This window comes from Apodemus sylvaticus, chromosome 1 (assembly GCF_947179515.1).
Source record: "Apodemus sylvaticus chromosome 1, mApoSyl1.1, whole genome shotgun sequence".
In the NCBI taxonomy this organism is placed as follows: Eukaryota; Metazoa; Chordata; class Mammalia; order Rodentia; family Muridae; genus Apodemus; species Apodemus sylvaticus.
Window position 1 is genome coordinate 61,489,776 of NC_067472.1, and position 26,589 is coordinate 61,516,364.

A 26,589-nucleotide genomic window follows, 5' to 3' on the forward strand; every position below is an offset into this window, starting at 1 on the left:
TGTGTCTTGAGGTGGTAGGTGGACAGTGGATGGATCTCATGGTTTGGTTTAGGGACTGTGGAGTTCTGAGGTTTGAGGATTCTAAGGTCACTGGGTTTTTTGTTGTTTGTTTGTTTTGTTTTGTTTTGTTTAGACACAGAGTTTCTCTGTGTAGCCCTGGCTGTCCTGGAAACTTTGTAGACCAGGCTGGCCTCAAACTCAGAGATCTATCCACTCTGGAGTGATGGGATTTTAAGGTGTGCACCACTAAACCCAGCTTGTTTGTTTGTTCGTTTGTTTTTAATTACATTTTATTAATTGTGTGTGTGTTGTTTGTCTGTTTTGTTTTCAAGACAGGATTTCTCTGTGTGCCCTGGCTGTCCTGGGACTCTCTCTGTAGACCAGGCTTGATGGGCCAGGCCAGGGTTCCTAATGTAGCTTTAAAGCTGGGAAGGTGGTGGGAGGTTGTGTGCTTGGTTTGTAACAGCTCCCTCTCAAGCCTCGTTCCCCTCCTCCTCTTCCTCCTCCTCTTCCTCTTCTTCCTCCTCTTCCTTTTAAAGACAAGGTCTCACTATGTAGCCCTAGCTGACTTGGAACTAGCAAGTTAGTATACAGACCAGGCTGACCTTGAACTCAGAGATCTGCCTGCCTCTGCCTCCTGAGTTCTGAGATTAATGGCCTGCACTAACACAACTGCCCCTGTCTCTTAAACTGACCTGGATTAATGACCTGGAACTGGCCAGTCTGTGCTCCCCACACGGAGCCTTGATCCCAGCTGTAGTTCCTCCTCCACAAAGCCCTCTGGCTTGGCTCCATTCTTGACCCCCAGGCTTGCTACCCACAGATCTAAGCAAAGCCCAGAAAACTTAAGAGAAAGAGGTTCTTATGTTTATTGCCTGACTGGGTCAGGTCACTGGGCTTTGTGGTCACCGGGCTTTGTCTCCCTTCTGGGACAATGGCTTCTTCCACAGGACCAATAGGACAAGCAAGTTCACCATGAGCTGCACATGACCGAAGATGGGGACACCATAGCTACGGTACAGCAAGCCACCCAGAGTGGGTCCTAGAGTGCGGGTCAATGGATGCACAGATGCAGAGAGGCCCAGCATGGTTCCTGGGAGAAAGGGGAATAGCAATCAGACCCTGGGTAGGTCTCTGGGCAGGCTGCCTACCTCCTGGCTATGGCCCAGCCTTCTGCCCATCCCAACCTGCCCTGCACATTGTTCACAGATGGCTTGAGACACTTTTCAGAGGACCTGTCCATCCTCCTCACAGCTGCCCTTCGACTGCAGCACCCTCACATCCCAATTAAGCAAAGCATTCTCCTCCCACAAGGTCAGTCAGTCAGTTTCTCTGTGTGGATGGGACTGAGCCTCTTTCCTCTTCTATTTCCCAGGCAAGGGAGGAGTCTGGGGAAAGGGTCAAAGGTCAGGAATAGGCCACACCCTCCCAGACCTGTTAGTGTAGGCCTGATGTGCATGCCTGGGCTCCTCCCAGGACATCCAGGGTGCTGGCTCTCACAATGGTGACTCCAAATGGTGACTGAGATGGCCAGTGAATTTGGCTAGGGAGGGTCCCCTGAGCCACTGTAGGGTTCTAGGGCTGGCGCTCTAGTTGGGCATCGTGTCCCTACTCCCTCTCATATGCCCCTTCCTCTTGTCCCTCTATCATCCTTCTATGGATTCAGGGCCAGGGGTGCAGGCAGGCTAAAGAGCTATGTACAGGTCCCAAGCTAAGAGCACCCGTGTCCTCGCCTGAGCATATCTCCATGCCTCTGGTCAGATTCTTGGTGTGGACATGCCTGCACAGGACCTTGTTGAAGAGTACCCATCTCACCTTGCATCACAGTCTGCCTCACCCTGCTCCAGACGGTGACCGGTGACCGAGCTTTTCTGCTCACTGGCCAGGGACTTTGGAGACCAGGCTTTTAACCTCGGCCAAGGCAAGGGCCTGTAAGGCTCCGCCCACACTGAGGGCCTGCTGTGGGGAAACTCGGGTGCAGCCTCTCTCACTGCCCACTCGCCTGCAGACATTAACTGACAGGGCAATTACTGCCTCCTCTGCACCTCCTGTTCCCAGGTAAACCAGGCTTGGCTCTTCCCAAGCTAAGGGGTGGTGCGGCTGGCGTGACGTGGCTTTGGTGGCTTGGCCGGCTCCTCCTGGTCAGCCCCACCCTCCACTAGCCTGGCCTTAACACCCCGTTCCTCCTTCCAGAGAGACTTCTCCCAGCCCTTTGGAGCTGCTGCCCTGGAGTAACTGCCCTAGACAGACAACCTTGTGGATTTGAACCCTCTTATTCAGGAAGCTCTGAGCACTGTGTTGTCTAGGACTGGGAAGTCTCCCCTGCTGTTCTTCCTGTCTGGCCTCTTCGCTGCTCCAGCACCAGCTGCCCTCCTAAGTGGTCCCTGTAGGTCCGGCAGGTCCATTTCTTTGTTCATCTTACCCCTGCCTGGAAAAGCCTCTGGACTCTCCTCTTTTTAGTGAAATTCTGGAATGGATCAGAGCCAAGCCAAATGCCTCCTCCAGGAAGCCCTCCACCTGTGACCCTGCCTGTCTCTGGACTTGTCAGCAGCATTGGGAATGGGGCAGGGTCTTCACCAGGACTCTTGTCTTGTCACCACCATCTTATCTGGCCCAGCCTATTGGGAGGAATCCTGGAGGTTAGGGCCCCTTATGTACAGCTCACCTGTGTCTGAAGCGGACACAGCCTTGGTCAGCATACTGTCTGTGACTACGTTGAGAGTACAGAGACTGAATACCAGTCCAGGCATCAAAAAGCAGAAGTGGATCACGTTGGACATCAGCGCCTGGCAGAGCAATGGGCAGAGCCATGCTGAGCGGGGATATTACAAAGCTAGCTGGCAACCCACCCTGAGGTCCCACCCACAGAGCTCTACCATGGACGATACCCGGATGGGGAGGAGGGGCAGTGCTAGGTGGCCTGAAGCAGACTGAGGACTTGGGCACACACAAGACATGGGTGGAGGATGGCCTGAGGCCTGCTTCACAGGGCATCTGTGTGTGCACCCATGCGTGTGTGTGTGTGTGCGTGTGTGTGTGTGTGTGCGCGCGTGCGCACATCTATGTGCTCTCACCATGCCCAGTCCCACAACAGCAAAGACCAGCACACTGGATCGCAGCAGGGCTTCCTCTGGAAAACGGGTGCTTAGCCTCCCAATGACCAGGCCTTGGACCATCTAGGAAGGGTGGGGAGGGGAGGGGAGGGGAAGACATTCTAAGCGAGCAGCTCTCAACCTGCGCGTTTCAACCCTTTTGGGGGTCAAATGTCCCTTTTACAGGGGTCTCCTAAGACCATTGGAAAACACAGATATTTACACTACAGTTTATAACAGTAGCAAAATTACAGCTATTGAAGTAACAAGAAAAAAAGTTACTACTTTTTGTTTGTTTGAGACAGGGGTTCTCTGTGTAGCCTTGGCTATCCTGGAACACACTCTGTAGACCAGGTTAACTTTGAACTCAGCCTGTCTCTGCTTCCTGAGGGCCATGATTAAAGGCATGTGCCACCACTGCCCGGCTAACAACGAAAAATAGTTTTATGGTTGGGGGTCGCTACAACATAAGAAACTGAATTAAAGGGTCACAGCATTAGGAAGGCTGAGAACCACTGGTATCGATAGACTTTGGCCTGATCTTCTGAAAGAGTTCTGTCAGTAGAGACACTTGTGAGCCTCTCTTTGGCAATCAGACCACTGAAACAACAGAACCCCAGGCATCGGGTTGCCCCAGGAGTCTTACACTAGGGCGGGAAAGGCTGAAGCCAGCTAGAGCCAGACAGAGGGGAGCTTGTTTCCTAGAGACCTCCCAGAGTTCTGAGAACTTGTCAGACCACCTTGCAGGAGAGACTGGAGCTGAGACAGTGATGGGTCAGTGACAGGCAGGACCACACCCTGACCAGGACACTCAGCTCTGTGCTCCTCCTGCCCTGTTTAAGCTTGAGCCTCATCTCTGGATCCAAAGATAAACAAGAGGGTCACTGAACCTCTTTGTTCCTCTCCCCATTGTGGTCACACTGAACTGAACGAATCTGATCTCTTTGCTTTTAACTCTTTAGTTGACCTATTGAGGATAAGCAGTTGAGTCAAAGTTGTTAGGGCTCCAGGACCTTAGCTCTGACCCTGACAATTTCAAAAATACCTCCAAGGGAAAGGGACTTCTAGACTGGTGGCTGGGTGACCCTCACCCTCTGCATCCCCTGAGAGTCACTCCACCCCCCAGCAGGCACTGCAATGCTGAGACACGTGGTTCCTAGAAAGCCACAAGGTCACAGAGCAAAGGTTCCTTCCTGTCACAACAACAACAAAAAAAGAAAGAAAGAAAGAAAGAAAGAAAGAAAGAAAGAAAGAAAGAAAGAAAGAAAGAAAGAAAAAGAAAAGAAAAGAAAAGAAAAGGAAAGGAAAGAAAAGAAAAACAGAGAATCCACAGGAGAGACTCAGGGACACCAGAAACATGACTCAGCAGGCCAGGTACCCAGGGTGAGGTGCCCTATCTCCTTTCTCGGATAGGAAGTGCCTGTCTCTACCGGAGAAGGAAGTGTGTGGGACCAAAGGCCAGAACTGAATGGAGTCAGAGCAAGGAGCTGTCAGGCTGCTGGGGCCAGTGGTTGTTCAGGTTCATGGGGGCTGGACTCAGGCTTCTAGAGCCCAAACCGGTCCAGCCACAACCCCTACTTATGTTGGGCAGAACCTGGTTGCTTCTTACAGAACCATCAATGTCTTAGAAAAACAAATCCTCTCTAGCCTGGTTTTATGGAAGCATTCAGTGCTGGCCCCAGCCACTTAGATCTACATCCTGACTAACCGCCCTGCCTCAACTTCCCCATTAAGTTGAAAATAAGCTTCTAGACGCCATGCGGACCTCGCCGTTATCTGACAAAACAGTGAGTTAGTCAGCCAGCCAAGAAAGCCACTTTCCCTCAGTCTTCCCAACTGTGCCCTCTGGGGCTTCCCCCACGCCCAGTCACCTGACCGAGGCAGTCACTGCTGCTGCCCCTCTACCTAGCAGCTAAAGCCTATGGTCCCGCTCCTTTACACAGACTCCCTACTGTTCCCAGTAGACCAGCAGGCTACCCTTCCCTGTGAATGTCACCAAAACCTTGTGTGGTCCTACCAGGGTCTTTGTCCCCGTGGAGCTCACATCCCTCACCCTAATACATCATCCACTCCACCATTCCTTGTTTTTTCTTCTGTTCTTTCCCTTTTTATGGCGTTTCTCTTTCTTACTCAAGATCTTGCTTGCTATCCTGGTAGTTCTGTATTGTCCCTACCTCAGTGCCCTCTGAATGGCTAGTGTCCTAGAACAGCTCTGGGTGACAGTCAGTTATCAGGGCTGAGAGGTCCTTAAGAGACATGGTCTGCTAGCTGGGCAGTGGTGGGTAATCCCAGCACAGGAGGCAGAGGCAGGTGGATATCTGAATTTGAGGTTAGCTTGGGCTACAGAGTGAGTACCAGGATAGCCAGGGCTACACACAGAAAGAAACCCAGGCTTAAAAAACCAAGGGGACGGGGTGTTTGCAAACCTGCGGGAGCCATGATCTTGATCCCTATACCTTAGGACCCTTTGCATGCCACTCCCCAGAGTTCCCTAGAGCTGGGAACCTGTAGGAGCACATGGAGTAGATGGGATATGGCTTGAATGGAATCTTTCTTCTTCTCAGATAATTTGGTGATATGGTTGAGACATCCTGATGTAGTTGGGACATACCTGGTTCTCAGTCTTACCCTCTTTCCAAGGGTGCAAGTCTACCCACTCCTTGCTGGTCTTGGGGCCCAGAGCTCTGATACCCACTCTTCTGCTTCCCCTTCCTTACCTTGTACCAGCTTCCTAAGCCACACTATTCTTTCTAAACCTCTGCAGCAATCCTAGATTACCACACTAATGTGCCACAGTCTCAGGTGACCATAACCAAAGATCCTAGAAGAATCTGTCTCCAAGGGTCTCCAAGGGCTTGGATTTCAAATGAGTACAGGGCTTGTGTGATTTGGCTGCGAGCAAGCGGCAAGCAGTTCATTCGTTCATTCATTCATTCATTCATTCATCCATTCATTCATTTTTGAGTATCTTGTAGCTTAATCTAGACTAAAAATTGCTATGTAGTAAAGGATGACTTTGAACTTCTAATCCTCTCCTGCCTCTGCCTCCTGGTGTATGAGGTGCTGAGGATGGAACCCAACTTTGTACATGACAGACAGACATTCTACCAACTGAGCTACGTTCCCAGCAAGCAATCCTTCTTGAACAAAGGTCTGCTTAGCCTGCTTAGCCATCGTGGGTTTTGTTTCTTTTACTCCCAACAGTGTGTCATTTCTATTTATTTATTTATTTATTTATTTATTTATTTATTTATTTATTTGGATTTGGTTTTTCCGAGACAGGGTTTCTCTGTATAGCCCTGGCTGTCCTGGAACTTACTCTGTAGACCAGGCTGGCCTCGAACTCAGAATTCCGCCTGCCTCTGCCTCCCAGAGTGCTGGGATTACAGGCGTGTGCCACCACCGCCCGGCTTCAGTGTGTCATTTCATGCTGGTGTAGATTAGAGACTTTCCTTGTCCTTGGTTAGAGGGGCTGGCCAGAGAGTAGGCCAGCTCTGGGTGTGGACGCTCAGGGAACAGACGTCCCAGAAGTGTCAGGAATGCCACTAAGCTTCCAGACTGATCTGGACCCCTGCTCTGGTAGTCTTAGGATAGCTACTCCTGTGCACCGGCCGTTAGTCAAGTCACTCTGGGCCATGGCTACACATCACTGCCTGTCCCTGCCACCCAGGGTCTGGTCAAATGTCAATAGGAACCAGGGAGAGGGTAGCTGGCTTTGACTATGCTGGCCTTGGGTTTGGAGTTAGGCGGCCCAGAGGGGCTAGCTGAGAGGATACTCCACTCCCTATCTAAAACTGACCCAAGAGTACCCCTGACTCCCCCCACCCCCAGCAACCAGAAGCTCCCAGCTCCTAAAAGGATAGCATATTAGAGGACTATGCCTTGCTCTTAAGGAGATGCTCGAGGACCCAGGATCTCCCTGTGAAACCTAGCTACCCCATGGGACATAGGGAGAACAGATGCTGGCCCCAGACAGAACCCCATCATAACACACCCATTCTGTATCTCCAGTCCCTCCAAGTCCTGTCTACTGCCCCGCATTGAGGCATGTACTGGATGGATGTACTGTAGGATGGAAAGCCAGGAACTGAGTGCTTTCTCCCTGTGGGTGCTTCTCCATGGGGATGCCCGAGGTGGTTAAGGAGGAAGCCAGGATGGCCACCCAGGCAGGTCTCCCAGAGAGTGATGCTGGGAGACCATGCCCTTTCTGCGCATGCCCACTCACCATCTGGAGGATCCCAAAGAAGGACATGAGGTAGCCAGCCTGTGCAGCCTCCAGCTGGAAGAAGTCCATGGAGATGATGGAGAACATCACCATGAAGAGTCCTGGGTAGAGGAGCAGATGATCATGATGCCGGCCGGCCGGCTGGCCGGCCGGGCCCCAGTGCTGCAACTCCCTCCTGTGTCCTGGCCAGGCGGCTTGCCTGACCAGGGAGGACATTAACACCACCTGGGACTCTACAGAAGGTCACTCCCTGGGGGTGGAGGGCTGCTGGTAAGTAGTCCATGTGAGCCACAAGGTGCCAGGGCGGGGACCCAGGGAGTCATGGGATCCCTCAGAGGCCCCTGCTGTAGGTGTGTGGGGTGGGGTGGGAGGAGGCATTTCTCAGGTTCCAGTCACTGTAGCTGAAATACACAGTCTGGATGGGTGGACCCTATCCCAGTTGGCAGGGGGAGCAAATTCTTTGTGACCCCTTCCAGCCCTGCCGGGGGTGTGGGGGGTTGTTTGGTGTTTCACAGCCTCAGAGCTTCTGGGTCAGGAAGGAGCTGAACCTGCCGGATTTTAGTACCTCGGAGCAGATAAGGAGAATAGATCAGTGGTAGGGCCCTCGCCTGGCTTTTGTGAGGCTCTGGAGTCTATTATCAGTACTACAAACAAAACCTTCAGTCTGTGGTGATCTCTGAGCAGTGGGGTCACTGTGGCAGACTGTGTGTGGGGTCCTGTGTTCCTTCATCAGATGGCTAGAGCAAGAGTCTTCAGAGTCTGGTCTGAGTGGTGAGGCTTAAAGGTGAGTAGGAATCTGTGGGCTGTGTGTGAGGCCCTGTGGTGGCAATTCAGAAAGGGACCCAGAGCACAGCAGAGAGAACCTGGACCCCCTTCTCCTCCCTTTGTGCTAGCACACAACTAAGGTGCACCCATTGGGTGTGTAGGAAGCCCTCACAGGTGTAACTGGACAAGAAGGACTCAGGCAGAACAAAGCATCACCTAAACCTGGGTCCCCAGCCTTGGTCCTTTCAGACCATAGACACAAGTGGGGGTGGGCGAGTGCGACTCACCTGAAGGGAAGCCGGAGATTACCTTGACCAGGAATACAGGCAACACGTTAGGCAGCAGCAGCAGGCGGGTGATGGCCTTCAGGTCAAATACACTGGCCTTGGTTCCACCTGGGCACCAGGGGACATCAGTCAGGACACTGGCTGTGGCTCTGGCTTCCAGCCCTGTCCCCCATGCTTAGAGCTGACTACTCTCCTGGCAGCCTTGTCCTGAAACCTCTGGGGGGGGGCACAGTGAGCCACATGTCAGCCAACCAGGTGTTCAGGAGCGGACGCACCAGGCATCAGCTAGCTCTGCTAGTGCATTCCTAGATCTCCGGGCCTTCTTGATAAGGGCGGTGGCTCCCAGCCCAGCTGGAAGGGGGTAGTAGGCAGAGAGACATGCCTTCTTCACACCCAGGGCTCTCAGCCACGGGCTCCCAGCTAGCCTAGGTGTCCCCTGGGGCCCTACTCTTTCTTCTTGGATTTTAACCTCCTGTCCTAAGGACTCTCCCAGGTTAGCCTCTATTGTTAGCCATTGGACAGCGGCACAGAGGTGACCGAACCTTCTGAAGAGCTAGCCTGGCCTCTATTTGCCTTCTCTGTGTCTCACTTCCTTCTCGTCCACTGACCCAGTAACCTCACATGGCTCCGGACACTCAGCACCTCAGAGACTAGCAGCCACCCCCCAGCCCCACCCCCTGCCTTGTCCCCTGTGTATTCCCTGTGTGTCCCCTGTGTATTCCCTGTGTCCCCTGTGTATTCCCTGTGTGTCCCCTGTGTATTCCCTGTGTGTCCCCTGTGTATTCCCTGGCTTTTCTAGACTTGTCTCCCTGCTTAGGGCCTTGGCTTGCCTGACTCCCATAACTGTGCCCAGGTTGACCTACCAGGAATCAGCAGCAAAGAGTGCAGAGGAGATCCCATCCTGTTTTTGAGTCCCTTGAAGCCCTTGTCTATAAGGTCTTCCCTCCATCCCCAGTAGAGGTACCAGGATGCTGGCTTCTTGGGCGAGGTGGTGCTCATTGGCCCAGTTGTGGGCAGGTGGGACTTACCCTGATGGGCTGACTGGACACTGGCCTCCTTGGTGGAAGCAGGGACACAGGCAAAGCTGAGGGCAGCTCCTAGGAGGGTGACCACAAAAGCCAGGATGGCAGGACACTGGATCCTAAGGACACAGCCTTGGGTCACATGGTATGCTGTTGTATCGATACATTCTGAAGCAACCCCCAACCCCATCCCCACCTTGCTCCTTTGGCTCCATAAAAACCTCGCCTACTAAGGGTGTTCAGTCCCTTAAAGCACATTTAGCAAATGGCCGGTACCTCAGCATGCAAGCCCCGCAGGCTCTGGGAGGTGGGGGGGGGGGGGAGCAGCATGTGAGTTCGGAGAGTTGCACTGCTGAGGGAGGTGAAGTGGCCTTGCTCAGGGTGCAGCTGGTTCCCAGGTTCCCCAGGGTCAGCTAGGCTTGTGGGTATCCCCGAGGATGGCTTTAGAGACCCGAGACCAGGTGCAATGTCCCCTCCCAGTGAGGACAGGCTCTGGCCCTTGGTAGTCTCTAAGAAGTCACCTTTCTTCCTTCAAAAGACCCTTGTCTATACTTGGGGGGCGGCAGGGCATGCCAGGGCTGGGGGAGTTTGGGTTCTGTGTCTCAGGCCCCTAATGGATGATTTTGTAGGAAACCCTCCTGCCTGCCAGAGACTTGCTGTCCCCTTGGTGCCTCGCTATGAGCCATGGAACACCCCAGTGTGTCCAGTAGAACCCGCCCCTCTGGGAAACACAGGCACCTGGAGTCTGGGCCTTCAGACTTCATAGGCTCCTCTAGCACGCAGCCTGCCTCTGAGTAGGGATTTCCCTAAGCCAGCAAGAACCCTAGCCTGAAACATTCTTTCCGTCTCAGACTCATGAGCTCCTAAACACTCTACATGGGCCCTTCCCCCAGCCCCGGTTTCAGCAAGGAGCTTAACCACATGTTTAGAATCTGGACCTCGTGAGCGGATAGACTTAGGCTGGACCTGGCCACGAGGGTCCAGCAGGTAAATGTGGGCAGCTGTTCACACCGACTGCCAAGACCTCGCAGCATCCCACAGCATGCCAGGTGGGGACAAAACCTGCTCTGTTCAGGCTTCTGAACAGACGTGAGTCCAAGTCAGGGTCTTAGAAAAGCCCTGAAGCTACCAAAGAAGACCAGTTCAAGCTGCTGGCACTCCTCCCCATCACGGCCACAGATGGGCGCATGCGCACACAGACATGCTCATCAGTACAGAACATGGCTCTCGAGCAGAGGCACAGCATAGTCAAACACATAGGCATACACAGCTAACTTTGCAATAATTCTGATGTACATCTGTAGGCAGGAGGTAGGTAACAAGGAAACTATCGGGACCATTAACAGAGACTAGATCGCAACAGCTCTCCTCCTCGGTGTGAGGCTGACACATCTTCCTTGGTGTTTCCCCACCCTCCCAGGGCAATTGGGCATCTCGAGCTGGTTGTCACCGTTCCTCAGTGGACCCCTTCCTAGACCCCAGCGTGAGGCCTCAGGTCCCAAAGGACTATCAGGAGGCAAGTGATAGCTGACATTTGGAGGAGTACCTCTCGCAGTGGCTCAGAGGTCTTTCTTTCGGCTGCTGGTCTCTGAAGCCCCACCTACACTGCATGAGGCCTGCCAGGTGGGGACAAAACCTTCTTTTTTTCATTAGATGTTCCTGATGCACTCAGGAGCAGGTGGCCACCCATGATGCTATTTTAGGAGACAAGCAAGGGTCTGTAATAGGGTGCTAGGTCCCTCCTCCGATCCTGTCCTCTGAGTGGTGATCAGCACCCCTAAAAGGCCAGTACTTCCCTGGAAATGCTGGTCCTGGGTCTGGGCTACTCTACAGTCCCAGGAGAACCTAAGCCCACAAGTCTCCCAGAGCCAGAATAGACTGCTGTCCACGAAAGCTGGGAGGCCACTCTCTCAGGGATCAGGGCTCCACAAGCACAAAACTGAAAGGACAGGCAAGGGGGAAAGCCAGCACTGGAGTGGAGCTGTGCGCCTCAGTGCTAATGCTCTTGCCTAGAGTATGCAAGGCCCTGCGTTCGCTCCCCAGTCCTGGGACCTGGGGAGTGTAGCCCTGAGCCAGTGGGATGGTTCAGTGGCTCAGAGAGTAAAGGAGCCTGCGGTTTAAGCCCCAGACCCCACAGGTTAGAATGAGAACCGGCTCCTGTGCATTGCCCTCTGACCCTGACAAGCACACCTTAGCGCATGGTTACTCCTGTGCGCTCTCTCTCTCTCTCTCTCTCTCTCTCTCTCTCTCTCTCTCTCTCACACACACACACACACACACACACACGATGTAATATAAAAAACCAGGGGCTGGAGAGATGGCTCAGCAGTTAAGAGTCCTTCCTGCTCTTTCAGAGGACCCAAGTATAATTCTGAGCACCCGAATCAGGAAGCTCACAATAGCCTGAAACTCCAGGGGACATGACACCTTTCTCTGATTTCTCTGGCCTCACACTCACACATGGCATCAATACACAAATAAAAATAAGTAATTGTACTCAGGAGGTAGAGGGGGCAGATATCTGAGTTCCAGGGCTACACGGAGAAGCCTTGTCTCAAAAAATAAAACAACACAAAACAAAACAAAACAAAAGCTAAATAAAAATAAAAATAAAAATAAATAAGTAAAGAAATTTTACACACACACACACACACACACACACACACACACACACACACACACACACTTTAGTAATGGCTGACTTTAGAGCCCTGGCTGGTGTATTACTGGCTGTGTAGACCCAGCAGGCTTCAGACTTTCAGAGAGCCACCTGCTTCTCTCAACTGCTTAAGGCACTGAAATTACATCATACATTTTTTTCCTAAAAAAAGAAGTAAAATTGTAGGGCAGCTAAACCCTTGGGCTTTCAAGATTGCGGTGTGTTGTGACATCCCTCCAGGGCCTTGAGGTTATCGCACCCCAGAATGTAACCCAGCTGGCTTCCCTCAGGCCCCTGCTTTTGACCTGAACAGGTGCAAGGCCACACTGCACAGGTTCCTGGATGCACTTTGTGCCTCATTTTCTACCTCTTCTCTTCCTTCTTTCTTTCTTTTTCTCTTTTTTCTTTCCTTCTTTCTCATTTCTTTTCCCTTTCTTTCTTTTCAGTTCCCCTTCCCTCTCCCCTCTCTTCTCCTCTCCTTTCTTTTCTCCTTTTTAAAGACAAGATTTCTCTGTGTAGCCCTGGCTGTATTGGAACTCACTCTGTAGACTCACTCTGTAGATCTAGCCTCAAAGGCAGAGATCTGCCTCCAGAGTGCTGGGATTACAGGCGTGTGCGACCATCCAGCTCTTTTTTTTTTTAAAATGATTAATTCATTTTTATTTCACATGCATTTGTTTTGCCTGTATGCATGTCTGTGTGAGGGTGTCAGATGCTGGAACCGGAGTCACAGTAGTTGTGAGCTGCCATGGGGTAGCTGGGAATTTAACCCAAACCCTCTTTCTTTTTTCCTTTGTCTTTCTTTCTTTGTTCCTTTGTTTATTTCTTTGTTTCTTTGTTCCTTTCTTTTTCTTTCAAGATTTATTTATTTATTGTATGTAAGTACACTGTAGCTGTTTTCAGACACACATCAGAAGAGGGTGTCAGATCTCATTACAGATGGTTGTGAGCCACCATGTGGTTGCTGGGATTTGAACTCAGAACCTTTGGAAGAGCAGTCAGTGCTCTTAACCACTGAGCCATCTCTCCAGTCCCTCTTTCTTTTTCTTTTGAGGCACAGTCCTGCTATATAGCCCTGGCTGACCTAGAACTCACAGAAATGTGCCTGCTTCTGCCTCCCAAGGGCTGGTAGTGAAGGCTTGAACCAGCCGGGCATAGTGGTAAAGAGGCAGAGACAGGGGGATTTCTGTGAGTTTGCAGCTAGCCAAGGTTAAATAGTGAGAGCCTGTTTTGAAAACAAACAAAAAAAATCCAAAAATAAAAAAATAAAAATATAAAAGCATTTGCCACCATGCTTGCTACGTTTTATCTATTCTTTCTAAGTTGAGCCAAGACTTCTGGGGCATCAGCTCAGCCTCCCATTGCCCCTCACCTCCTTCTTTCTATCCACTGGCAGAGTGGACACTGGATGCGTAGGCGCACGATACCTCTGTCAGAGAACTAGAGCCCTCCGTGGCAACTGTCCCCGTCTCTGCCCTGGCCACTCCGCTGCATTTCCTCAGTTGCAAACAGGGGCAGGACCACAGCCCTGTCTGTCTTCTTCCTACAGCTCCTGGCTGCCCTGAAGCCTAGCTATCCACGCTGGTCTCTGCCAGTCACTCGGAGGGTTCCGTAGCTCAGCAAACAATAGTCACTGCTCTTTTCTCCAGGGCCTGCCGTAATGCTGAGGGTGGCCATGGGGGCCCTCTGCCTGGCCTAGACTCTGCCCAACCCTATCTGGGATTCTGCTGTGTTCTAGGATGGGCAATTCCTTCCTCTCCACTCTGGACCCCTGCCCAGTGTCTCCGAGGCTCTGAGAGAGGACGGTAGAGTCAAGCAAGGTCCTTGGTGCCAGGGGTTAACATGCAGGTGTGGTTGAAGGCCTTCAGCTACACATTTTCTCTTTCGTAACTTGGAGGACAGTGTGCCTCTGGTATCTTTCATAAGAAGTGGGGCAGGGGTCTCCAGAGCACCACTGAACACCCAGCCTGGGGCTCAGTGAGAAACTCACCTGCATCACCTGCCCTGTATGTGCCAAGCAATCAAACCCTGTGGCTAAGATAGATGTGGAAAGAGAACCCGAAAGGTGGGATTGCTCCTCTAGCCCCCGAACAAGTTTCCAGTCACCGTAGCCTAGTGCTTTCTAGCCTGGAGCTCCCTCCCAGTTCCTTTTCCCACCTCTCCATTGTGACATAGGACTCCAACCAAATGACCGGTTTCTCCTTGCCTGAAGCCTTTGAAGACTTGAGGGGTGAGGGGCCTTTGAAGACTTGAGGGGTGAGGAATAACTCCCCTCCTCCCTGGTTTTGAAAGGGCTATGCTCTAAGGCCTCAGGGACCAGATAAGGTTTTGCAACTAACGTGTGGTATGTCCTGGCTATGAGCAGGGGGTCACAATGCCATTTGGTATCCAGGGGGGTTTGCAGGTGGCCACTGTTATCTCGGGCAACCTGACCCTCAGGGTCTGTGGGCTAGATACCTTGTAGCCCTACCAGACCTGGTGGCTTCCGCTCAAATTCCTGCTCTTTGTGGGTGACTTAGAGCCCAGACTTCTAGGCTACTGGCCCAGCGGGGCCAGTGATAGTCTAGATGGCATTACTGGGACAGGTGAAGAAAGTCTCCTTTTGCTGTGGCCCTGGGTCACCTCCCCTTGAAGAATCAGCTCTGTCTTCCCTGGGGCCTCCTTGTCTGAACCCCACGGGACCCACAAGCTTGGGTCTGGAGAGGTGGTACAGTTGACGCTCGTTACCACTTCATGTTTGTTTACAGCAGTGATTTTCCACCTATGAGCTGAGACCTCTTTGGAGGTCAAACCACCCTTTCAGATATTTACATTATGAATCATAACAGTAGCAGTTTCAAAAAGCTTCAAAATTCAGTTATGAAGTAGCAACAAAGTAATGTTAACTGTATTAAAGGGCTGAGTCATTAGGAGAGTTGGGTACCACGGGCTTGCAGGGACTGTCCACAGGATCTGTTTGCCCCAGATCTTGGTCATGGACTTCATGTCCACAGCCCTTGGGATTGAACTTAGATGTCTCATATTGTCTCCTAGGGTTTTCTCCTGATACCCATCAGTAAACCCTGATACCCATTCTTTGATGGCTCTACCTTCAAAGAATGAAATCTGACCTTCTGGAGGTGGGGAGGGCAGCCCTCACCCCAAACCCAGGCCTGGTCTCCCTGAACATCTAAGGCACTCACACCATTATTGTCTCCAAGTGGCTAGTACCCCAACTGCAGGGACTTTACTATATGCCCACTGGGGACTACATAGGTCTTGTGCTCCATACTGATGGTAGCCCCTGAGACAGGGCAAAGGGTATCCTCACCCCCCATCAAACACCCCTTTGAACCTTGCTCCCATCTTCCTAGCTCTGGCTACTTTTAGCCCTTGGATCTTTTCAAATAACTAGGACATTTTGCTTACAGGACTCTGCCTCCATTAACAGGAACCCTAGCTCCTGTCTGTGCCCTGAATGTGCTTAGGTTAGAGCACATTCTTAATACCTGAACTGGGCCCTGAGGGCCAATGGCTCAGGACCCTCCCCAAGTCCAACCCCAGACTGTGAGATCTTGGGGTTCAGGGTGATACGTCACAGGACCACCCCCACATGCTGATGTGTAAGTAGTGGCTCTGTGCTCAGGACCCTCCTTGGGCAGCTCAGCCTCCTGCTCCTGAGCAGTAGGCTGTCCCAAACCAGTTACACCAGTGCCCGCCCCTGCGGGTCCAGTGCCAAGTCCACTTCCTCCTCCCACCTGCTGCCTCGGGCTTCAGAGATGGGCATGGTTGGGATCTTCCAAGGGGACAGACTCCCAGAGATGGGCAGAGAGACAGGGGACAGGGAGACCCCTATGTGGTCTTGATTACCATCAAGGAGGGGGAGGGTAAGGTATAGGTGTTTCTTGCTTAAGGCAAAGTCAGGTGTCAGGAGCAGAGTAGGCTCAGGGTGTGGAGTGTGGGGTGGGGTGCTGGGAGGTGGGGTGGAGGGTAGGAGGGTCGGGTAAGGAAGTCTGGCTCTTCCTCTGCCTCCCTCGGCCTCTATGGGAATGAGAAATGACTGCAAATGGGTTAACTATCCAGGCCTCTGTGCACATGAGGGACAATCACACAGCTGTGTGAATCCTGGAGGGCTGCTTGGCTATGGGTGTGGCCAGTCACATCTGAATGGGACAAAGACAGACTCCTCAGCCGTAAGCCACAAGAGAGAACTTTCTACGGACCTCCCACAACTGAGGACAGCTTGAGGTCTGATCGTGACCTTACATGTGACAACTTGAAGTCCCCCAGTGTCACTGTACACTGCCCCCCAGGTCTGGGCACTGGACTGCATCCTTTCTTAGATCTCGGTTCCCCAACTCATTAAACTAGAGGCTGAGGTTGATCGCTTTCTATAGAAACATCTTGGTTATGAAGGAATCTTGGGATAAAAGCAGCCATGCTGCGGATAGACTACCCTGGGCGGGGTGGGGCGGGGCGGGGTGCCGCCGCAGAGAAGAAGAGCATCTTGGGAGCAGCTGAGAGGGAAAAGGGTCCTCTGAGTCAGGGGCTGGGATGTAGAAAATGCACCTGAGGACAAAGGGTGTGTAAGGGGCTGGACAGGCAGGCTGCAGGTGGAAAGGGTGTGACTGACAGTGACTGTACCCCATCAGGGCTGCTCATACCTGAGCAAGGTCACCCCTGCAGCGCCCAGCTCATAGATAAGAAAACACGTTGAGGTAAGGGAACTATGTACCCCTGCCTCTGGCAGCAGGGGGTTGGCCCCACGAATGTTGCCTACCCCTGGTGCCGACATCTTCTCCCCTACATGACCATAGTCAGCTTTTTCTGACCCCTCTCTTCTTTCCTGTGGCCCACCAATGAACCCCAACGCAGGGGCCACAGGGGACAAATCCGTGTCCCCTTCTGGGCCTGAGCTGACTTGCTATTACAGCTCGGGTCCCTGTTTTCTGCAAGGCACATAGATAGCCCTTAGCTTCTCTGCCTCCTGAATTTGAAAGGCCAGGAGCATGCAGAGCAGCCTGGAGGACTCGGTCATTACCGTCCACCCCTGGAAGAGGTGCTCGCCATCCATCTCCTCTACAGTCCTCTGGCTCAACAGTCCCCATGGGACCCCCAGCTGCTCAGAACCCACTGGGCAAGCCCAGTTTCGACTGTATGATTAGTGTTGAGACTTGAGTTTGCATTTCCCTCCCACCCACGGGCAGAAACAGACAAGCATCTGTTCTTTGTCTCTGACCCCATGGCCAGCTCTGGTCCAGTCACTGTATTCAGAAGGTGCTGAGTCCCCATTCCAACCCCACCCCCATCTCCTTGGGTGTGTCTTCCCCTCTCCCTCTATGGCTTGACTCCTCCCTTTCCTCAGCCCCTGCGGCCACTAGGCTGCCTTGGCTTTCCTGGACCCTGGGGTCTACCCGCCCCCACTGACTCGCCTCATTCCTTTCTTGAATTGGGTCTCCGCTCAAAAGTCACCACCTGCTTAGAAATCCTGATGATCACCTATCCCCTCCCCCACATCCCAATCCTGATTTCTTTCTTTCTGTATCTCACTTAGTTCAATTCAACTTTATAACATCCATGGGAAATGTACTGTCTTTTCTATCAAAACACTAAATAAGACAAGACTTCATTAAAAAAAATCAAAACAAAATAAAACAAAAAACCAAAACCTGTAGTGAATGCCTTTAATCCCAGCACTTCGGAGGCAGAGGCTCCATGTTTCTGTGAGGTTGAAGTCAGCCTGGTCTACATAGCAAGTTCCAGGCTAGCCAGGGCTCTCCAGAGCAAGACCCTGTTTTTTGTTTTGTTTTGTTTTTGGTTAGAAAAGATAAAGAAGCTGCTTGGCCCGAACCCAAAGTCACCCGGGGCCATCACTTCTTGAAATCAAAATATGTGCTCAAGTTCGGGAATTCTGCTCAAAATTGCATTGTTCTTATCAGCCACACTGCTTTAAACGAGCCAACCATGTATGGACGGACACTGAGTTCGCTGGAAAAACACCAGACTGAGGAGCTCTGACCACTCAGAGCGAGGCACAAGACCCCCGTTGCCTCAGGAGTAACTCTAGGAAGATCCCAGTGGTGGGCCTACCTGCTTGACTAGTCGCCACTATGACCCTTCTGCAGAAGTGAAACCTTTGCTTTGTTGTTTTTTAAAGTGTAGAATAGAGCTTATTCAGGGCATGGGGAGGGGAGTTGAGAGGGTAGTAGGGACGGAGAAAGGCAGAGAAAGAGGGAGAGGGAGAGTAGAGAAGTAGAGGCCAGCCATGAGCACGTGGAGAGAGAGGGGGAGGAGAATGGAGAGGGGGAAGGGGGAAAGGAATGGAGAGGGGGAAGGGGGAGAGGAATGGAGAGGGAAGAAGGGGGAGAGGAATGGAGAAGGGGGAAGGGGGAGGGGAATGGAGAGGGAAGAAGGGGGAGGGGAATGGACAGGGGGAAGGGGTGGGGTGAGAGGACAGAGCAGGAGCAGGAAGGCAAGAGCACTAGCAGAGTGCTTTGCCTTGCTGATCTTTTTCTTAGGACCCTAGACCTATTTCTAAGACATTCTAGAGACTTGGACTGTCTCGTTTTCTATTGTGCCCGAGAATCTAAAACCCCAGGGCACTTATTAGATGCTCATTGACACTGCCGAGCAGAGATGCCCAGGCCCCCATTCACATGCTAAGAGGACATTCAGAGCCGGGTCAATGAGCCTGCCCTGTGTCCCTGGAGACCCTCTTGCCAAGTTGTTCCTGTCCCCACTGCAGGGACAGACAGGAGAGTCCACCACAGACCATCCTGGAACCATACTGTAAGACGGGACAGTGTCAGCCCATGCCTGGATCTCTAAGTTCAGCCATTACCCAGATACCTCTACTGTAATTGGGGTTGGTCTGAGGAAATGTGGGGAGCCCAGGTTACAGGCCCTCAGGAGGCCCTGGCTTAGGGAGCAGGTCAAAATTCTGAGAACCTATGACTGGCATTGTTTAACCAAGGTAAGAAAGCCTTGTCATGGCAGAAGTGTCCCTTTGAAAGCATAAAAATTTCGGCTCTAGGAAAGCTCTACCCAGGAGCATACATCCCTGCCAGATGAGGTGCCTGTCCCAGCATCACAGCTGATGTGATTTTGGGGTGACTGACAGGCAAGTGTAGGCTGACTCTAAAGGAGTGGTGCAGGAGGTTTGGGACAAGGAGCGAGGGAACGCGGGAACAACGCGGGAACAAGTTAAGCACACGGAGGCTTTTCTCCCAAGAGGCTCTCAGCTACTTAAAGATATCTGGGCCTGTCCCCTGCAGTGGGTCAACCCACACAAACCATCCTAGAATCATGTATCGGAATATCTTTCCACAGGGAAAAAGGGCTGAGTTCCCAGGACAGGGCCAGATGAAGAGCTCGAGGACAAAGCTAGGGTTTCACACATTGAGCTTTCCCCACGCGGCATTTTGGGCTCATGGCAGTCACTGTAGCGCCCCCTGGTGGCACTCCACGCTGGCGACGCCACCCCAAGGCCCCATCCACCCTGCAGGCTGGCTGGTCCCCAAACACTTGTAATTTAGGAGGGGAAATCAAGTCTCAAGAGAGGTGGTGCTGCTGGGCCGATTGTCCGAGCTCGAGCAACCTGCCCACTGACTTCCCAGCTCCCCATCTCGCTAGGTCACTTACCCATAGGAGGTGCTAAGGGTCCCGCCAAGCAGGGAGCCGAAGATAACGCCAACGCCAAAGCAGAGGCCCAGCCGGCCCAGTGCTGTGGGCCGCTCTGTGGGTGCTGTCAGATCGGTGATGACCATCTGGGCAGCTGCGGGCGGGAGGGGGCTGAGCTGGACAGGACCCTTCACCGTGGAGAGCCCGCCGAGGGGTCGAGGGCAAGCTCTCAATCTCCTTCAACTTGGCCACGCCCCACAGCCCCTCCACCTAGACCATATCCCCAAAGCCCGTCCACAGTACCTCCATCCAGGCCCACATCTCTACAAATCTCTCCACTCTTAATCTGGCCTGCCCCAGACCATACACCATCTCTCCACCCAGGGACCACCACTCTTATCCCATTCACTGGCTACCTGCCCCCTACCAGAGGCCACATCCTCATCTCTCCCCTCTACCCACTTAGAGCTAGGCCTACCCACCAGTCCCTACCTGGAAGTGTGTGCATGAGTACCGCGGGTAGGCGCGAGGCAAAGAGCAGGAAGACACCAGGCAGGGCTGGGCTACAGGAGGCTACCAGGAGCAGGTACAGAGCAGAAGCCGCCAGGAAGGACAGTGAGAGCGCTGCTCGCGCCCCACGCTGGTCTGCGAACCTGGAGCCACAGAGCAGGTCGGTTCCCAGAAGGGAGGGGCCCCTTCCCTCACTCCCCACCCAGGCCTGCTGGTAGGCTGAGATGCTGATGAAGGACCACCCAGGGAGTACGTGGGCAGGTGCGTGGGCTTCCACCAAGGCTGTAGGCCCACCAGGTGGAGTTCAGGGTGTCACTAATGTGGCACCACGGATACGTGGAAGTCGACCAGGGACTGGACCTCTCCTGCCTCTGTCCTGTCATTGAACAGGGATGCCGAGGACCTGTTAGGACTCAGACTCTGAGGGGTAGTAACGGCTCTTGTGGGATGAGGGACCTGCAACCCTCACAGAATGTACCTGCCAAACACAGGCCCACCCAGCAGCTGAAGCACCCCAAAGGTCGTCTGTAGGTAGCCAAAGGAGACGGAATCTAGGCCCAGTGTCCGAGACAGATACTGAAAGACAAGCAGAGTCTGGAGTTAGGACTCCTTAGACAGGTAGGGGTGGGAGGAGCAGAGGGTAGTGTCGTGGGAGAGGAGGCCTTCCATGGGGACTCTGCTCCTCCTCCTTAGCCAAAGACTTCTGGCCTACCCCGTCTGCAGGACACACTTCAGGTGGGCCACAGAGCAACAGCTATCCTCAATACTTTGTCTTCAGATCTTTATAGCATTGTCCCCAGGCCAGCAAGCAACTACCCCCAAAGCCCTTATTAAGACTTATTACGGTTATTAACCTCTGAGATGTGGCCCATTGGCCAGTAAGACAGTACTCTGTGAATTCTTTAAGACTCAGTCCCTTATGGTGTGTGTGTGTGTGTGTGTGTGTGTGTGTGTGTGTGTGTGTGTGTGAGACTATCTGGTAGGAGAAGGGAGGTGGCAGAGTCTCCAGAGAGGACCCAAGCAGTCCTGGGACCCCAGGATCTTATCCCCACCTCAGCTGCATTTCAGAAGTCTGAGGTACTGTCTCCCTCCACACCTGCGCCTCCTCCCTTCCTCCTCCCGACATCTTGGCTGACCATCTTTTACCTGAGTCTTCAGCCCTATGCCAAGGATAACACTCCTTCAGTCCCCCTCTCTTCTCTTGAGGCCTTCCTGGTAGGCCTCCATTCCAACAAGGTCACTCAACAAGGACTCTTCCTAGTGCCTTTTTGTTCGGCCCTTCTGAGAGCCTTGTGTTTGCTCCAGCTGCTTTCTCTTCCCCCTCGCCTGAAGCAGTTCCTTTCCTCATTCCTCTCTCCTCACACAGTCAGCTCAGGGCAACTCCAGCAGGGCCCCTCTGATTGGCACCTGACTCAGGTGGCTTGCTTCTTTCTCTGTGACCCTGTGCCTAACCTGTCACTGGTCTCTGCTAGCCTCCTTTCACGTTTGGAGAGTTTGCTGTGGCCACCTCCTCCCCGCTGAGCCCCAGGCCCCCTCTCACGGTCAGCACACCGCTCCTCTGCTTTGTACCATGTCTGAAATCATCTCCAGCGCAGTGTAGCAAGTGCAGAGCGCCTGTCCTCCTCGAACCTGACTGGCTCCTTGACCACTGCTTCTTTTATTTTTTTTCTTTCATTTTATTTTATGTGTATGCTGTTTTGCTGGCATATACTCTGTGCATTATATATGTGTAGTGCCCATAGAGGGCACTATATCCCCAGGACTACGGTTCCAAGTGATTGTGGGCCACCATGTGGGTGCTGGGAATCAAACCCCCATCTTTTGTAAAAGCAACCAGTGCTCTAAGGGAGTTAGTTCCCTAATGCTTTTTCACCACTGGTAGCATCTCTATCCTCTTGGGGTTAGGTCCAGAGTCCCAGTGTCACCTCTGAATTTCTTTCTCTCACCCTCACACAGCTTTCTCTAACCATCGTGGAATCTCTTCAGCATCTGACGGGTGTGGTCCTCGGACCTCAATGCCTCCTCTGTAGCTGCAGGCTCAGCACTACCCCAGGGCCTTTGCACTGGCAATGCTTTTCTGTCTGCCTTCAGTCCTCCATTTTTATTTTGCCTTCTCAGCCCGATTTTCCTGACCCCACATCTGCCATGTATCCTTAGACCCCCAGGACCCTCCCCCTTCCTCACTCCCAACTGTTTCTTCTCGCACTGTACAGTGTAACTATTAAGCCATCACCACTCAAACCCTGCCAGCCACCAGCTCTGAGGGCCAGCTGTTGGTCCTTTGTGCCCCTGCTGCGTCACAGTCCAGTGTCTGCTCACAGAACTTAAAGAGGATAGGCCGGCCAACTGGAGCTGTTCTGCAGGCTGTTCTGAGGCTGAAACTTACTGTCCTCCTGGCACTAACCCTCCTTTTATGAGAAGCCAGGTAAGGTTCCTGTCCAGGCTCCCACATTTCAGGAAGGAGGCTTGCGTTGGGGACCCTTGCTATATGTGAGTGAGCAGAGCTCTACTTAGGAGAGTTGATGGAGGGTGGAGTCCTGACCTGGAAGTGTCTGCCACTCCCAGAATGGTGACAAAGGCCAGGGCTACCTCTAACCCACATCCCCAGCTCCCTGCAAGGTCAGCTTTGCTCTTCTGGGCTCCAGGGAGCAGAGGCGTGGAGGCCCGGAGAGCCAGGATGTAGATTAACCTCTTTGGTCTTAGCTGCCTTTTCTCTTTGTTTTCCTGAACCTTGGACTTTTGGGTATAATGTGAGCAGAGTTTGGTTTCAATCCAAATTCCTGTGTGCCGGGGCATCTCGCTTCTGCCTAGCCTGGCCTACTGACCATGTTGAGGGCCAGGTCCACATGCTGAGTGGAGTCCAAACCCAGCACAGAACCAACCTCAGCCCAATTCTCCAGCCAGCTTGGGCGTTGAGAATCTCCAAGGGGTCATTTAAAGGTGGTCTGTGGTCCCAGGTTAGACAGAAAAAGGAGACGGACAGTCACCTCCGAGTTCTAAGCTCTCCTAGATGCTGCCACCTTGTGGGCCAACTCCATAAAGGTTTGTTGAGTGACTAAATGATAGTGAAAAGTAGGACCAAACCAAAGGGTGGGCACTCTGTAGTCAATAGTGACTGTTCTGCCCCACCCTTCCCTGATCCAGGTAGAGCTCAGCAAGACTCTTGTGGGATCAAGTCCCTGTCCTCGTATTTTAGTGGGTGGGAGAGAAACCAATGGAATAGGTAATATGGAATAAGTATCTAGGGCGGACATAAGAAAACAGAAGGGAGCCGGGTGGTGGTGGCGCCCGCCTGTAATCCCAGCACTCTGGGAGGCAGAGGCAGGCGGATTTCTGAGTTCGAGGCCAGCCTGGTCTACAGCGTGAGTTCCAGGACAGCCAGGGCTATACAGAGAAACCCTGTCTTGAAAAAAAACCAAAAAAATCCAAAACAAACAAACAAACAAAAAAGAAAACAGAAGGGACGCCCAGCAGGACAAAGGGACGGACAGACATGGTGTCAGAAAGAACTGGGCCTGCATTCAGCCCTTTGGGGTTGACGGGAGTTGTCAGATAGAGGGGCTTGCTCTGAAAGAACAGGACCAGGGGCCAGCAAGTGAGGGTGGCTACAGGAGGAGGGGACTTTCTCAAGAGGGCAGACAAGGTGGTGGTGGGGAAATCAATGGGCCCAGTTCCTAGAAGCCTTAACTTATCCAGTATCAAACCCCACCTCCCCCCCCTGCCGTCCCCCAGCGGGGAGGCAGGGTGGGGCTTCTGGGGAGGGCTGAGGCTGTTACTCACTGGAATGATGGAGAACTGCATGAAGAGACACGTTAGCTCCAGGGCTGCCAGCACATAGGTGAGCATGATGATCCCCTGCCGGGGCAGAGGAACCACGCTGCCAGAGAGCTGGCCAGACATCCCGAGGCCTGGAGGGACCTGAACCACAGCAGGGCAAGCCTCGCAGCAGGCAAGGGCAAAAGTCCTGTTGATTCTGGTGCTGATTCACCAGGCTGGCAGGGGTGGCCTGTGCCTGTAGGAGAGGGAGACACAGTGGCTGACTGCAGAGCTCGCCGGCCTCTTTAGCTACCTCTACCTTCAAGAATGGGTCAGCTACCCTTCCCCACCTGGCAGCTCCTGCTTCAGGTCATAGTCTCCACAGAAGAGGAGACAGGGCATCTGACCCTGAGGGGGCACCTCCACCTGAAAGGGACATCTGGCCGAGCCCCAGGTGTCCTCCTCAGGGACACCCTATGCCTTATTTCCAGAGGAAATGCAGGCAGGTGTGTTTTCTGGCTATTGCTTTTGGTGAGTACAGGGATGATGTAAAGTCGTTATGCAGTGGCCCTCTTGGCCCCCCTTCCTTCTTCAGGGACCTGTCTCCAGCTCCAGAGTCGTCTGGAGTCCATGGAGTAGAGACTGGGGGACAAGGAGCTCAGCTCTTCAGACCTCATCCTTGCAAAGCTTCTCGGCCTCACAGTAGGGTGCTTTCCTCCCTCCTAACTTCCTCCACATGTGGGAACCGGATTTTGTGGCCAGTCTGAGTCCCTTTGAAAGTTTTGCCTGGTTCCACCGTTAGGGCCCCACTGCCTTTGCCCGACATCCCGTCAAAGGTCCCAAGCTGCACCCAGGTGTGAATCTTGGATTCTGGAAGCTCAACAGTGAGCCAGGGTACCTGTTTTCGCTGGGAGAAAGGGGGCTGTGTTCCGGGTGGGTGAGCCCTCCCAGGTGTTTCTTGATACAGGCCCTTCCGCAGTCACCCGGAAAGGTCCCACCCCACAATAGCTTGGGTCCTCCCACTTCACCAGGGCTGGCCCTCGCGCGGGGAGCTCTCTCCACCCACTCTGTGATCTGGGCTAGCCCGCCACACAGTCTCTGAGCGTCCATTGGCCAATCAAGACACGCCTCCCGAGGCTCAGCCCTCCCTCTCCCCAGCGTGGCTTGCGAGGCTCCCGGTGTTAGGTTGCGGCCCTGTTCTGGACTCTGGTCCTAAGGAAGTTGGAATTCTGACCGCTCAAGCAGCACAGGGTGTTCATTTAGGATTGGGGAGGGAAGACGAGGAGAAGGTGGAGGAGGAGGAAGAGGAGGGGATATGGTTCTGGGATCCAGGAGAAGAAGAGAAAGCAGTAGCCAGGAGAGACAGTGATATTACATTTGTGTGGAGAGTTCTTGGGCGCCGAATCTCTCTCCACTGACCAAGAGGCTTCTGGAAGCTATAGAAATGTGCCCCCTACCCCCTCCACGTCGTCTTGTCTGCCCTGTTCTCACAGTTTTGGAGGGGCAGCACTCCGGCCCTGATGACATCGCTGAAGAAACCCAGGGAATTTGGCCCAGACCACTACTATCCATATTCATTCCTCTCCAGACAGATTGATCACTGCTAGGAGACCATACTCCTCTTTTACACGCCCTCCCCACCTTTCTACCTTGCAATCACAACATCAAAATCAGATCTCCTTTGCTGCATGTTCACCCCCAGATCAGCAGATCAGAAACGGGAGGAACTGGGACAGAGTGGGATAGATCGGGGTGCCCAGGGATGCCCAGTGAGAACGTGCCTCAAACTGGGCAGCCAGGGGCATGGCCATTGGTGTTCTGCCAACGGATCAGGCCCAGGGCTCTGTTCCCAGGTATGTGCAGTACGTTTAGGGTAGATTCCAGCGCGAAAATTGACATGGGAGAAGAGTTGCAAGTGTGGATACAAGTGTTCCCAGCTCCTCTGCCAAGAGGCTGAAGGAACCCATCAGAGCGCCCTGAGGGCTGGAGGAGACCCAGTAAGCCAGGACTTCCAGGAGGGAGGAGAGGAAGGCTGATTAAGGAAAGGAGAGGACTCCGGGATCAGGAATCACAGGACAAGAGTCTAGGTCCTTCTGAACTCCAAAGGGGGTAGAAATGAGGAATAGTTCCTGTCAGGTCAGCTCCCCGATTGGGTTAATTCTTACCCAGTGTGCAGGTGACATCTTTATTGATGCCAGGGTTTAGGGGGGCAGAGCTCAGGGGATGAGTAAGACTGCCTCAGGAGAATCGAGGAAGGGCCTCCAGTGTTCATGATGAACAGCAAGGGGGCAGGCTACTTACCCACAAGCAGAGCTTGCAGTTGTGTTGTGGGGGGCCAGGCAGGCCAGGCAGGCCAGGCAGAATGATTCCAGTTTTTGTGCTTGTTCTGAATAGGCTCCGGAGGGGTGGGGCACTTCCTGGTTTCGAGGGAGTGTGGGAAAATTGCCCTTCTGGCTAGAGAGGAACAGGGAACCCTAGAACCTGGGATCGCCTCCTGAAGAGGAAGCAGCTTTCTCTGGTGACTCACATGGCAACCACTGCTCTGCCAAGGAGACCCATTCAGACAGCTTTTGGCGGGGGGGGGGGGGGGGGGGGGGCTGGAGGCAGCGTCCCAGCAGGGTCCTGAGGAGCACAATGTATCAGGTGTAGGAAGAGTATGTCAGGCAGTGAGAAC

At 53.1% G+C, this 26,589-nt stretch overlaps 1 protein-coding gene across 2 annotated transcripts; it reads right to left on the bottom strand.

Annotated features, from left to right (window-relative positions):
• Window positions 1–845: 845 nt before the first annotated feature.
• Slc22a18 (solute carrier family 22 member 18) lies at window positions 846–26,304 on the bottom strand. 2 transcript variants are annotated; one of them, XM_052194751.1, is made up of 11 exons: window positions 26,217–26,304; window positions 23,940–24,171; window positions 20,638–20,735; window positions 20,142–20,302; window positions 19,671–19,803; window positions 9,398–9,510; window positions 8,370–8,477; window positions 7,318–7,418; window positions 3,075–3,176; window positions 2,666–2,786; window positions 846–1,093 (listed from the first exon to the last, which is right to left on the bottom strand). In XM_052194751.1, the coding sequence occupies exons 2-11, from the start codon at window positions 24,057–24,059 to the stop codon at window positions 906–908; spliced, it is 1,245 nt and encodes a 414-aa protein (XP_052050711.1). In that variant the 5' UTR covers window positions 24,060–24,171; window positions 26,217–26,304; the 3' UTR covers window positions 846–905. The 2 variants fall into 2 exon arrangements, with proteins under 2 accessions (XP_052050711.1, XP_052050702.1); XM_052194742.1 differs by lacking the exon at window positions 26,217–26,304 and adding an exon at window positions 24,814–24,903.
• Between the last annotated feature and the right edge of the window lie 285 nt (window positions 26,305–26,589).

What these genes read in the sequence shown, in the direction of transcription:
- Slc22a18 (XM_052194751.1), bottom strand. Translation starts at nt 24,059, where the DNA reads ATGTCTGGCCAGCTCTCTGGCAGCGTGGTTCCTCTGCCCCGGCAGGGG. An exon ending in TGTCCAGTCAGCCCATCAGG is followed by an intron (nt 8,478 to 9,397) that starts GTAAGTCCCACC and finishes CCTGGTGCCCAG; the next exon opens with GTGGAACCAAGGCCAGTGTA. An exon ending in CTGTTGTGGGACTGGGCATG is followed by an intron (nt 2,787 to 3,074) that starts GTGAGAGCACAT and finishes TTGCTCTGCCAG; the next exon opens with GCGCTGATGTCCAACGTGAT.